This window comes from Macrobrachium nipponense, chromosome 15 (genome assembly GCF_015104395.2).
Source record: "Macrobrachium nipponense isolate FS-2020 chromosome 15, ASM1510439v2, whole genome shotgun sequence".
In the NCBI taxonomy this organism is placed as follows: domain Eukaryota; kingdom Metazoa; phylum Arthropoda; class Malacostraca; order Decapoda; family Palaemonidae; genus Macrobrachium; species Macrobrachium nipponense.
Window position 1 is genome coordinate 45,753,093 of NC_087208.1, and position 12,500 is coordinate 45,765,592.

Below are 12,500 nucleotides of genomic sequence, written 5' to 3' on the forward strand. Positions count from 1 at the left end.
CAATATTTGATCACTTTCTAATAGCATTAAAATTTCCAGTATAGTTTTTAATCATTTTTCGCCATTCTCTCTACCCATGCAGACCATCTCATCACGCTCCCTTTATATTCATTCGTTTACTCTCACGATTTACGTGAATATAAAAAGAACTAGATGCACTAAATACTCAAGGATAAACTTACACTGATTGCATTCGCCATGGCATCGAATAGTAAGCTTAGGATTGCTGCACCTCTTCTCAAAGTTTGAATAAGCAGAAATTGTCGTAAGTGTTTCCATCACTGCCACAATGGGGAAGAGTTCAAGAGTGCAGATTCGATCGATGCAAACTGAAGCAAAAGAAGAAATGTCAAAGACTGTTATTGTCAAAGTATTTACAGTCTTGTCAGCGATATCATACCATGTGATAATCTTGGACATTCATAAACAAAATTACAGTATTTGTGAAATATATAATGTATATTACATTTACTACAGACAGCTGCAATTCCGCAAAAACAAGATGTTGTGTTTTAACCTGGATCAACTTTTGCTAGACTTGCCTCTGATGCACTGAATATGGCAAACAAAGAGACAAAAAGCACGGCTGACAATAATCCCATTTTCACCATCTCTGCTGTCTGATTCTGTAGAGAAAAAGAAGGTTTTCATATAGAAACAGACACTTGACCAATCTTCTACGCTATGAGCTGATTTCGAACCTGCTGTGCATATATTTATCCCTAATTCACACAATATGGCCTTTTAATTCTTGGATTTTAAGCCATAAATACCCTTTTATATCGAATTGAACTTCCTTAAGCTCACTGACCTATAGATACTTTCAAGACTCACTCGAGGAAAAAACTTGGAACATAAAAACGAAAATATAAACACGCATTTGTCACCAGGTTCGACATCAGCCGCTCAATTGGTGAACACGTGTGTGCGTACGTACATATGTTTGTAATAAACCAGTAACTGATATCTGAATACCGGAATACCAAATGTCCACGTTAATTAAAAAAATATTGTCATATCTAAACTGGTATGTGCAACAAGAAACGTATAGGAAACACCAAGTCCTTCCATCAGTATCTCAACCTGACTGTTAAATTGACCAGAATCATCACCACTTTTATACCCGGTTCTATCGATGCATGAATGTTGCCTCACAACTGCACGGCTGCTTTTCCTATAATCATCCGGCTTATAAGAAGACGACTGTAACCATTGTCACGCTGCATCGCTGGCCAGTTCTTTAATGTGTCTCAGGTACTGTCCGTGCACTAGCTTGTTGTGCCGTTCCTGTTCTGTTATTGTCATTATTATTTATTTTTTTTTTTTTTTTTTTGTCTATCACAGTCCTCCAACTTGGCTTGGTGGTATTTTTAGTGTGGGGTTCCAGGTTGCATCCTGTCTCCTTACGAGTCCATCACTTTTCTTACTATCAGCGCAGTTTCTAGGATTACATCTCTGCATTAGTCCTGGAGCCACTTCAGTCTCTGGTTTTTCTAGATTCTTTTTAAGGGATCTTGGGATCGTGCCTAGTGTTCCTATGATTATGGGTACAATGTCGCGTATCCTTCTTATTTCTATTTTCAGGTCTTGATACTTTTCCATTTTTCCTTCTCTTTCTCTTCAACTCTGGTGTCCAATGGTATTGTGACATCAATGATTGATACTTTTTTCTTGATTTTGTCAATCAACGTCACGTCTGGTCTATTTGCACGTATCACCCTATCTGTTCTGATACCATAGTCCCAGATGATCTTTGCCTGATCGTTTTCTATCACTCCTTCAGGTTAGTGCTCGTACCACTTATTACTGCAAGGTAGCTGATGTTCTTGCACAGGCTCCAGTGGAGGGCTTTTGCCACTGAATCACTCCTCTTTTTGTACTGGTTCTGCTCAAGTGCCGGACATTGGCTTGCTATGTGGTTTATAGTTTCATTTTTCGTATTGCACTTCCTACATATGGGAGAGATGTTATTTCCATCTATCGTTCTTTGAACATATCTGGGTCTTAGGGCCTGGTCTTGTGCCGCTGTTATCATTCCTTCAGTTTCCTTCTTTAGCTCTCCCCTCTGTAGACATTGCCACGTGTCATCGCTGGTTAGTTCTTTAGTCTGTATTGTCCGTGCATTGGTTTGTTGTGCCAGTCCTCTGTTCTGCTTGTCATTCTCCTGTCTCTGTATATTTCTGGGTCTTCGTCTACTTTTATTAGTCCTTCTTCCCATGCACTCTTTAGCCACTCGTCTTCACTGGTTTGCAGATATTGCCTCAGTGCTCTGTTCTCGATGTTGATGCAGTCCTCTATACTTAGTATTCCTCTCCCTCCTTCCTTTCGTGTTATGTATAATCTGTCCGTATTTGCTCTTGGTTGTAGTGCTTTGTGTATTGTCATATGTTTCCTGGTTTTCTGATCTGAGCAGCGGAGTTCGGCCTTCGTCCATTCCACTATTCCTGTGCTGTATCTAATTACTGGCACTGCCCATGTGTTTATGGCTTTTTTCATATTTCCGGTGTTGAGTTTTGACTTGAGTATCGCCTTGAGTCTCTGCATATATTCTTCCCTGATCGTGTCCTTCATCTTTTGGTGTTTTATATCCCCTCCTTCCATAGATTCCCAGGTTTTTGTATCCCATCTCATCTATGTGTTTGATGTTGCTCCCATCTGGTAGCTTTATCACTTCAGTTCTTGTTACTTTGCCCTTTTGTATGTTGACTAAGGCGCATTTTTCTATTCCAACTCCATCCTGATGTCCCCAGATACAATCCTTACAGTCTGGATTAGGGTATCTATTTCCTTGATGCTCTTACCATATAGCTTGATGTCGTCCATGAACATCAGATGGTTAATTCTGTTGCCTCTTTTCTTGAGTTGGTACCCGGCATCCATCTTCTGTAGTACTTTTGTCATGGGAATCATGGCTACTACGGAAGAGTGGTGGGACAGTGAGTCGCCCTGGAAGATCCCTCTCCTGATATTAACCTCTGCTAGTCTTATTCCAGAGCTTGTAAGTATTGTATTCCAGTTGCGCATTGTATTTTTGAGGAAGCTGATGGTGTTTGCCTCTGCCCCATATATTTTCAGGCATTCTATTAGCCATGTGTCGTGGGTATCATGTCAAAGGCTTTTCTTATAGTCTATACCATGCCATGCTTAGGTTGGTTTTCCTTCTCCTACAGTTCTTCATTACCATTTTCTCTATCAGGAGCTGGTCCTTTTGTGCCCCTACAATTCCTCTGCAGCCTTCTGTTGGTGGGGGAATGAAAAAAAATTGTTTGTCTCCTCTAGGTAGTTGTATAAGCCTTTCACTAATGATAACCTCCGTTAGTAACTTCCACATTATTGGTAGGCAGGTGATAGCCCCGTAGTTTATTCTGGCCTATATTTTCCCTTACTCTTTCTTTTCTTTTGTACTAAGGATGTCCTTCCTCTGGTCATCCATTTGGGTGCCATACTGGAGTTGTTTTCTGCTATTCGTGGGTGTAGGGCCTTGAAGTTTTGAGCCAGTATCCATGGACTTCATCGGGACCTGGGGGCTTTCCAGTTTGGCATTTTCTTTAGGTGGTTGTCTGACTGTGTCTGTAGTGATCTCTGTGAATCTTTCTTTTATTCTCCCTGTTTCTTCTTCCTTGACTTCATGGAGCCATGTTGCATGTTTGTTGTGTGATACCGGGGGGATTGCTCCATGTTTTTCCTTTTTTCAGAGTCTCTTACTTGGTTCGGCTTCAGGAATTTCTTGGTGGTTGTTCTTCCCCTCTTAGCTGGCTTTATAGTCTGTTCTGGTTGTTTCCGAATAGTTTGTTCTGTTGGTATCCCTTATTCCTGTTCATGTACCGTTGGATCTTATGTGTTTTGGCCTTAAGCCTCTGTTTTACATCTTCTATTGTGTTGTTTAGTCCCCTCTCCTCATTTTGTATTTCTCGTTCAGTTCCTCCCTAGTTTTCTTGCTTCTTAGCCTTTTTTCTGCCATCTCTTTCAGTTTTACTCATGTCAGATCTCATCACCATGATTTGCTTTTCCAGGCGCCTTTTGCCAAGGATGTTGTCTGTTTTGGTTTCTGTTGGCTTGGCTGTGCTGGTGGTGTTGGTGTTCGTATCCCCATCATTCTGTTACTAATCTTGCTCATGCATATGCAGTTATTTGTTTCTGTGATACTGGTGGTGTGTATTATGCCCATTATTTCATTGACCTCACTTGTTTTTTCCCTTAATTTCTTGGTGTTGTAGGCTTTTATGGAGGGGATCTTTATTCTCTCTGTATCTGGCTCCATCCATTGTCTGATCTTTTCTACCCATTATCATTATTATTTTTTTTTTTTTTTTTTTTTTTTTTTTTGGCGCTATCACAGTCCTCCAATTCGACTGGGTGGTATTTATAGTGTGGGGTTCCGGGTTGGGCATCCTGCCTCCTTAGGAGTCCATCACTTTCTTACTATGTGTTATTATTATTATTATTATTATTTTTTTTTTTTTTTTTTTTTTTTTGCTCTATCACAGTCCTCCAATTCGACTGGGTGGTATTTATAGTGTGGGGGCGTTCCGGTTGCATCCTGCCTCCTTAGGAGTCCATCACTCTTCTTACTATGTGTGCCGTTTCTAGGATCACACTCTTCTGCATGACTCCTGGAGCTACTTCAGCCTCTAATTTTTCTAGATTCCTTTTCAGGGATCTTGGGATCGTGCCTAGTGCTCCTATGATTATGGGTACGATTTCCACTGGCATATCCATATCCTTCTTATTCTATTTTCAGATCTTGATACTTATCCAATTTTTCCCTCTCTTTCTCTTCAACTCTGGCTGTCCCATGGTATTGCGACATCAATGAGTGATACTTTCTTCTTGACCTTGTCAATCAAACGTCAGTCTGGTCTGTTTGCACGTATCACCCTATCCGTTCTGATACCATAGTCCCAGAGGATCTTTGCCTGATCGTTTTCTATCACTCCTTCAGGTTGGTGCTCGTACCACTATTACTGCAAGGTAGCTGATGTTTCTTGCACAGGCTCCAGTGGAGGGCTTTTGCTACTGAATCATGCCTCTTTTGTACTGGTTCTGTGCAAGTGCCGGGCATTCACTTGCTATGTGGTTTATGGTTTCACTTTTCGTATTGCACTTCCTGCATATGGGAGAGATGTTATTTCCGTCTATCGTACTTTGAACATATCTGGTTCTTAGGGCCTGATCTTGTGCCGCTGTTATCATCCTTCAGTTTCCTTCTTTAGCTCTCCCCTCTGTAGCCATTGCAATTGTCATCGCTGGCTAGTTCTTTAGTCTGTCTCATGTATTGTCCGTGCATTGGTTTGTTGTGCCAGTCCTCTGTTCTTTTTGTCTTTCTCCTGTCTCTGTATATTTCTGGGTCTTCGTCTGCTTTTATTAGTCCTTCTTCCCATGCACTCTTTAGCCACTCGTCTTCACTGGTTTTCAGATATTGCCCCAGTGCTCTGTTTTCGATGTTGACGCAGTCCTCTATACTTAGTAGTCCTCTCCCTCCTTCCTTTTCGTGTTATGTATAGTCTGTCCGTATTTGCTCTTGGGTGTAGTGCTTTGTGTATGTCATATGTTTCTGGTTTTCTGATCTATTATTATTATTATTATTATTACTGTGATCTTCATTAATACTTATCAATTTCAAGTCATAATCCTCATGAAAATGGAGTTATACATGAAATAGGTTAATGTGTACTTTTTGTGAAGTGAAATCTTATACCTATATTTTATACATTATGACAACTATCATTTATCTAGTTGGGTTCAGTTTTCTCCCTTTTATATGATGTAGTCTTTGGATCTACTTTTCCATCTGTTCATATATAGCCTTACGAAATAAACACAAATCAGTATTCAGAAGAAAGGAAGAATAATAAACTAGTGTCGGGATTTCGTTTTATTAATTTTTTTTTTTTTTTTTTTTTGTTTTTTTTTTTTTTTTTTTTTAGCAATCCCGACTTTCAAAATGTGGTCAGTTTCAGGATTCACGAAATCCATTTGGGCTTTTCAAAACAAAAGTCTTCTTTGTTGGCTATACTGTTGCCGACCTGTTCGCCGCTTATCAGTCACCTACAGATAGATAAATGAAAGATAATGATCAAATTATTAAAAGCCAAGAAATAATTGGGTAATTAAGTCCCTAAATAGGTAAGTGAACAAATTTTAAGTGATTAAATTCTCAAGTCAGTATCAATAATTCCACCTTCATCAATCTCTCTCTCTCTCTCTCTCTCTCTCTCTCTCTCTCTCTCTCTCTCTCTCTCTCTCTCTCTGCAATTTTTCACAAACTTTTATCAAGGAAGGAGAGAACTGTTCTAACTGTTCTAACAAGAAGGAAGTTAGCAGTGACCACATCCCTTACATTCCTAACGAGGGAACACTGAATTTGTATTTAGAAATTGGTGTGCATCTGTTCTCCAAAACAGCCGATTATATACCTGATAGAGAGGCTACTGCTGAAGGTCACGAACAGGCTGAAGAAGGGCGTAGGGCTAACGACTTCATCCGTTTAAACCTGCAAAAAACGGAAAAATTAAAACAAATGAATAACGTGTCTCGGAACATGAGGAAAATACAGCAAATATTCGTGCATTGCCAAATACTAAATTTGAGTGGTACCTACGCCTCCGCCTATGAATTTAGAAAATGAGAGAGTTGTCCAGAGATGATAGTTACTATTAGTTACTATTTACATGAGTGGGCATCTCTCGTCTTCAGACCCTGATGTACAAAACTGTCTCTTTTAATTCTTACATAAACTTAGTGTTATTTTTTTTTTCTTTAAGTTGATAATTCGGCGAGGTCATAAACGTCATCCAATAACAGTCATAAGTTCTGAAGCAGCTTTGCTTGAGGTGAGGAAGGAATAGAGTGACTGACCTGTACATTTGACATTGCTGCCTATAAAATGTCAAGTTAGGACCGACGTGAAGATCACTCCTCAATTTTTCAAAGGAATGCAAGAAACTCGTCTGTCCCTTAGATACTGATATTTGGCAAAACGAGGTAAGCGCACCAATTCGAGGAGGTGAAAGCGCTGAATTATCTAAATTAGTTCCACTTGAAGATAGAAGAAAACAACAGATGTATTGGCCATTTAAAGGAAAACTAGGAACAGGAGAAAAATTCTAGAGCTGGTACATGGCTACGTGAAGGAAAAATAGACGTTTCGATGCTCCCCCTTCTCAACACTGCACTGACCTGTTTGTACGCAAAATGAAGACACCTCAAATTAAAAATAGGTAGAAAAGAGGTACTTACATTCCTCACATCTTCCTTTACATCGTTCCCTCAGGCGAGGATTACGACATTGTTCAATTCCGAAGACGCAGGGATTAGCATAGTTCTCTCCATCGCTGCCACAGACGAAATCTAAATTAAACCCGCAGCCTCGTTCACAGCCTGGGGGACATGATGATAAATTATTATCATTACTGGCGTGGTTGCTGTTGTTGTTGTGCTTGTTATTGTGCCTAGTTACTCTTTTTATTCATTTTTTTATTTACATTCTCAATGTCATTATGTCTGTTCTTCCTAACAGTGAAAACGTTTCTAATGGAGGGCAGGACATTAACGAATGTTGAATTGAACTGACAAAAAAATGGGTATTATTTTACGTTTCGGGTGTCTTGTTTTGTTCCCATACATTGAATGTGAGACTTTTTGAAATCCACGGGAACAGTACCGAACTTTTCACAAGGTAGACTGATTCCAACTTGTAACTGGCACTGATGTGACATATCTATGCAGCCGTTGGATTTATTGCTAAACATTTCTTTTTTTTTTTACATTTAAAATCTTTTACATCCTGCGATAAGTCAGATGTGACACTAGAATGAACTAAATTTGAGTAATTCAAGTGTGAAGTGCATTCCTGAAAATCTCAGATGTGAAACTCGCTATCGAAGGGATTTTAGCGATGAAAAAAATATGCGAAACTAAATCTTAAGATAACTTACGTGTGAGATTCACCATTAAACTAAATTTAGTGATTGATCGGTTGAGTAAATAGTTATTGAACCAATTCTCAAGGTACCTCCAAAACCACTTTTTTATAGGATTAAGGAGCAACTCCAGACAAAACTGAAAATATTAAACTTGGACTCACGTATAGAGTGGGATGGACTGGCTACTGACGTGCCAATGATGACCAACAAAACGACGCAGAACATAGTCGTTGGCAACCCTTTCTTGACCATCTTGTTTGTTGATACCTGTCAGGAGAACCAAATGAGGATTAGAGATTTGTCCGTTTATTAATCTTATCTTAAATCTAATAATAGTTTCAAAAATAGTTTTTTTCTTTTTTTTTGTCTTCATTTGATACTTATACTTGACGGTTTGAAATGTTAATGGGATACTGTTAAAACACCTCAGAGAGTCTAATATATATATGCACTCAGGTCAACCTTAGATTGCCTTAAATATTTCTGGATAATATCTAACAGAAATGAAAAGCTACCGCAGAGTCTTTGACTCTAAGCCAAATTAATCTGATGTCCCCAGATACCACGCGCACCATGCACCTTGCTTGGAAAGGTTTTGAGGAGCAGTTAACTCTCCCAGATTTAATTTTTTATGACTAGAATAGGAACCTAATTTTTTAAATAGTGACATAGATTCCTGGAGATGAAAACTGCACTTTTGATATTTAATGGTCAAATAGCTGACGCCCACTAGACATTATGTGGTAATTACTTAAACACAGGGTCGTTGTTTATGGCATATAAAAACCAAACTTTTCTGTGCTCTGTAATGATTCAGCACGAATAGAAAACAAAGTATATCTTGCCTTACCCGAGCTAAAATATCCAGATGAATGTTTGAAGAAACTTGAAGTTTCGTCCTTCACAAAGTTAGCGATCAAACTGTGCATCAGCCGTGAGGAGGTGCCCTTTATATAAATGAAAATTCGTCGCAAGTTGCCAGCTACCGTGATAATAATAACTTTTCCTAATTACCTGATGCAAATTTTGCCTGAAGGCTTTCATGTCGATTAGACTTTTATTTTTGAGCGAGTACGGACTTTTAATTATCTAAACATGTTTGGCTTTGGATTTTTCTGAATTCTGATAAGTGCATTGAGTACTCGACGTAATGATCCAGTCCTAAATATTCAGGTTTTGTTGATAAACAAGTTCTTTTTTAACGTAAACCCGTCCACAAGCCACAGATGTTACACGAAACCTAAACATCAGGAGCAAGTGAATCCCCCGCAAAGGGAGTTCAAGTCCTTGCTGATCCCTAATGATATACCCCCCAAAAAAATTGTGAGAGACGTTTCGGAACCAGGAATGCAGAACTGGTCTAAACCAGTTAGGCTCTCTCTCTCTCTCTCTCTCTCTCTCTCTCTCTCTCTCTCTCTCTTTGTGTGTGTGTGAATAAGCATGAGAATATTATACACACGTACATATGTATAATGGACGGTCACGGTATCCTTCAGTAAAGAAATAACATTTATGAATGGAATCAACGCGTATATAACTTCCATTGGAGATCAGAAAATTTTTATAATACCTTCAGGCCTTTTTTTTATTATTATCATTATTTATTGAAGTCACCATCTCACAAGCGATAACTGATGTGTGTTTTCTTGCCATACGTTGAAGTCTGAATTTTTTCTCCGTTTCTTTTTTATCATTCAGGTAATTTTTGTCTTATCTTCCTTGAATTTCCCTCGAGGCGTTTTCCTCTTTTTTTTTTCAATGGTTCCTGAGACGTTGCTTCAGTTACTAGGGTGTGTTGTTATAATTATGAATACTATTTGTTTTTTGGATATATATATATTACCAGCGAAGGCCGTCCCCCCCCACCCCCCCCACCCCCCCACCCCCCCCCACCCCCGGTATTTAACATTTGGTATGACATTAGCCTGAGCGTTAGGCGAACTGATAACCCTCAGTCCCTCTTCTCTCTTCTCTCTCTATCCTCCTCTCTCTCGTCTCTTCTTCTCCTCTCTTCTCTCTCTCCTCTCATCCCAAGAAAATATTAATCATTTCACTTTCATTTATTGGTGGTAACTTTACCAATCCATGACAGATAATTGGAAAGAAATAGCCATACAATTTATGATTGAATCGTTAGCTTAATCTGGCTAAACTCCCGTCGCCAGCCTCGTTAATCCTTCGCAATATCTTGCTTTCAAATGTGAAAGATTTGTTGATGGGAGATAAAAGTAACTGATTGCATTGTATTATGGGGACTGCTCATCTCGAAGTAGTGTTCTTTAGAGGGCTCGTGTGTGTGCTCTCTCTCTCTCTCTCTCTCTCTCTCTCTCCCTGCAATAATCAATCATTCCTTCTTTAAATTCTTGTAACTATAAGAATGAATGAAAGAAAAATGGGCTATTAATCTTGACTTAGTCCTTCTTAGAGTATTCCTCTCTCTCTCTCTCTCTCTCTCTCTCTCTCTCTCTCTCTCTCTCTCTCTCTCTCTCTCTCTCTCTCTCTGTGCAATTTGTCACAAACTTTTATCGAGAAAGGATGGAATTGTTTTAACAAGTTGAAAGTTAGCGGTGATTCCATCCTTTTCTTGAGAGGGAAACTCGAAATTAGATTTAGAAAAATCTCTGCTGAAGAACTGCTACAAAAGAAGAGAAGGAGCAAAGAAACTGGCGTGTATCTGTTCGCCTAAACGGTTGAATTAATTAAATATTTTACCTGGTAGAGAGCAGCTGACTGCTGTAGGTCAAGAACAGGTTGACGAAGAGCGTGGGGGTAATTGACTTCACCCGATGTAACCTGCAAAAAACGGAAAATTGAAAATGAAAACAAATGAGCACCGGGTCTTTGTAAGCGAGGAAACAAGAGCAAGTCTTATATTTGGATTATAAAGTGGGTGATCTATCGTCTCCAGCTCCTGAAGGGAAAAAAATATCCTTTTAATGTAAATAAACATGGTTTGAATTGTCTATCTCTAAGTTTATGATTCAGGAAGGAAAAGAACGCCTTCGGTTAAGAGTCACAAATACTGAAGCAGTGTCATATGATACAGCATTGACAAGAACGACTTCGGTTGAGTCACAAATACTGAAGCAGCTTTCCATGATTCAACAAGGACTAAAACGCTAGCTAATAAGGGTTACAAGTTCTGAAGCAGCTTTAGTAGAGGTGGAAACGAATAGGGCGATTGACATAAGCAATATGACATTGCTGTCTATAAAAGCCAAATGAGGAATGAAGTGAAATCCATTCCTGAATTTTTACAATGGAATGTAAGAAACTCTTCTGTCATTTGGATGCTGATATTTGGCAAAGCGAGGAACGCACACTAATTCGATGAGGTGAAAATTAGTTTTACCATTGTCGAGCAGGAAAGGAAATCGACATAGCTTTTGCCCCTTCAGATGAAGAGCATGGACTGGAGAAAGATTCCAGAACTTGCAAAGTGTAAACGAGGGTAGTCTATTGATGACCAATCCCCACATTTAGCACAAGTGAGAGCCCTCTAGAGCAGTGGTTCCCAAACTAGGGGAAGTTTCCCCCTGGGGGGAAATTTGAAGCTACCAGGGGGGGAAATGATTACACTACCTACTAACTAAAAAAAATCACCCTTCTCACTAATTTAATTCTAAGTAGAAGAGCAAACAAATGTCTTTTATTTGTTACTAAACCGCTCTCTATGGCTATGCGGTTAGTTGTTACTAACCGCTTTCTATCCACTTTCTCTGTAACTAAGTGTTTATCAGTATATTTATACATTTGAAAAATAAATTAGTAAATAGTCACCAAGTGTTTTAACTACTCTTTCCCTCATACATAGGAAGGGGGAAATCTGGATGAACTGGGTACAGGGGGAAATAACAGAAAAAAGTTTGGGAACCACTGCTCAAGAGCTTCCAAAGGGCAACGTGTAAGAGAAATAGTCTACGGGTAATAACCGCCACGTTTCGCAGCTCCATATCTCGCCACGAAAATAAAATAAGGGAAGAAAATCTTACAGTATCGGCAGCGTCCTTTACACCGTGCGGTGAGGTAGGGATTAAGACATCTTCCGATTGCGAAGTGGCAGGGATTCGAGTAGGTCCTCCCATCGCTGCCACAAATGGGATTGTATTCGAAGGTGCAGACTCGGTTGCAATCTGAGGAGAAATAGCAATATTTTATTGGCACAATTGTTGTCATTTTTGTTCATTGTCTATTGGCTATTGAAAATTTTTTATAAACTATTTGAATAATTTACGTCTAAGGATAAGCCAGACATGACACTATACAACTAAATTCGGGGTAACTCAGACATGAACTAAAGTTATGAAACTAAATTTAGGGATAAACAAGATGTGAGAGTCGGTATTAAACTAAATCTGTAGACAGCTACGACGTGAAACTCTAAATTAAACTAAAGTTTATGGATAGATCGGTTGTGAAATTCGCTGCTGAACCAAATCTAGAGATTTTTGTCAAAATTAGTTTTTATCTATAAACGACTCCAGACAAAACTGGAAATTAAAATACCAAGTTTTTTTTTTTCATTATTGAACCTCCTTAAATTGTTAAACTTTGACTCACTTGGGAAGGAAGCAT

At 39.0% G+C, this 12,500-nt stretch overlaps 1 protein-coding gene and 1 long non-coding RNA gene across 3 annotated transcripts in view; both read right to left on the reverse strand.

Annotated features, from left to right (window-relative positions):
- Positions 1 to 5,992: 5,992 nt before the first annotated feature.
- Positions 5,993 to 8,929, reverse strand: LOC135194899 (turripeptide Lol9.1-like). 2 transcript variants are annotated; one of them, XM_064221105.1, is made up of 5 exons: positions 8,776 to 8,929; positions 8,087 to 8,192; positions 7,240 to 7,380; positions 6,417 to 6,493; positions 5,993 to 6,048 (listed from the first exon to the last, which is right to left on the reverse strand). In XM_064221105.1, the coding sequence occupies exons 2-4, from the start codon at positions 8,175 to 8,177 to the stop codon at positions 6,480 to 6,482; spliced, it is 246 nt and encodes an 81-aa protein (XP_064077175.1). In that variant the 5' UTR covers positions 8,178 to 8,192; positions 8,776 to 8,929; the 3' UTR covers positions 5,993 to 6,048; positions 6,417 to 6,479. The 2 variants fall into 2 exon arrangements, with proteins under 2 accessions (XP_064077175.1, XP_064077176.1); XM_064221106.1 differs by lacking the exon at positions 6,417 to 6,493.
- A 2,995-nt stretch (positions 8,930 to 11,924) lies between these two features.
- The window catches only part of LOC135194914 (uncharacterized), a 1,300-nt gene continuing 724 nt past the window's right edge, over positions 11,925 to 12,500 (reverse strand). The window contains exons 2-3 of the long non-coding RNA XR_010310030.1: positions 12,486 to 12,500; positions 11,925 to 12,058 (exon numbers count right to left, since the gene is read on the reverse strand). The exon at positions 12,486 to 12,500 is cut by the window's right edge and continues 88 nt beyond it. This is a non-coding gene — a long non-coding RNA (uncharacterized LOC135194914). The remainder of the gene's footprint in view (positions 12,059 to 12,485) is intronic.

Bases quoted from the DNA above. Each gene is read 5' to 3' on its own strand.
- LOC135194899 (XM_064221105.1), bottom strand. From the start codon at position 8,177: ATGGTCAAGAAAGGGTTGCCAACGACTATGTTCTGCGTCGTTTTGTTG. The intron at 7,381-8,086 runs GTGAGTCCAAGT...CATGTCCCCCAG, and splicing joins CAGTCCATCCCACTCTATAC to GCTGTGAACGAGGCTGCGGG.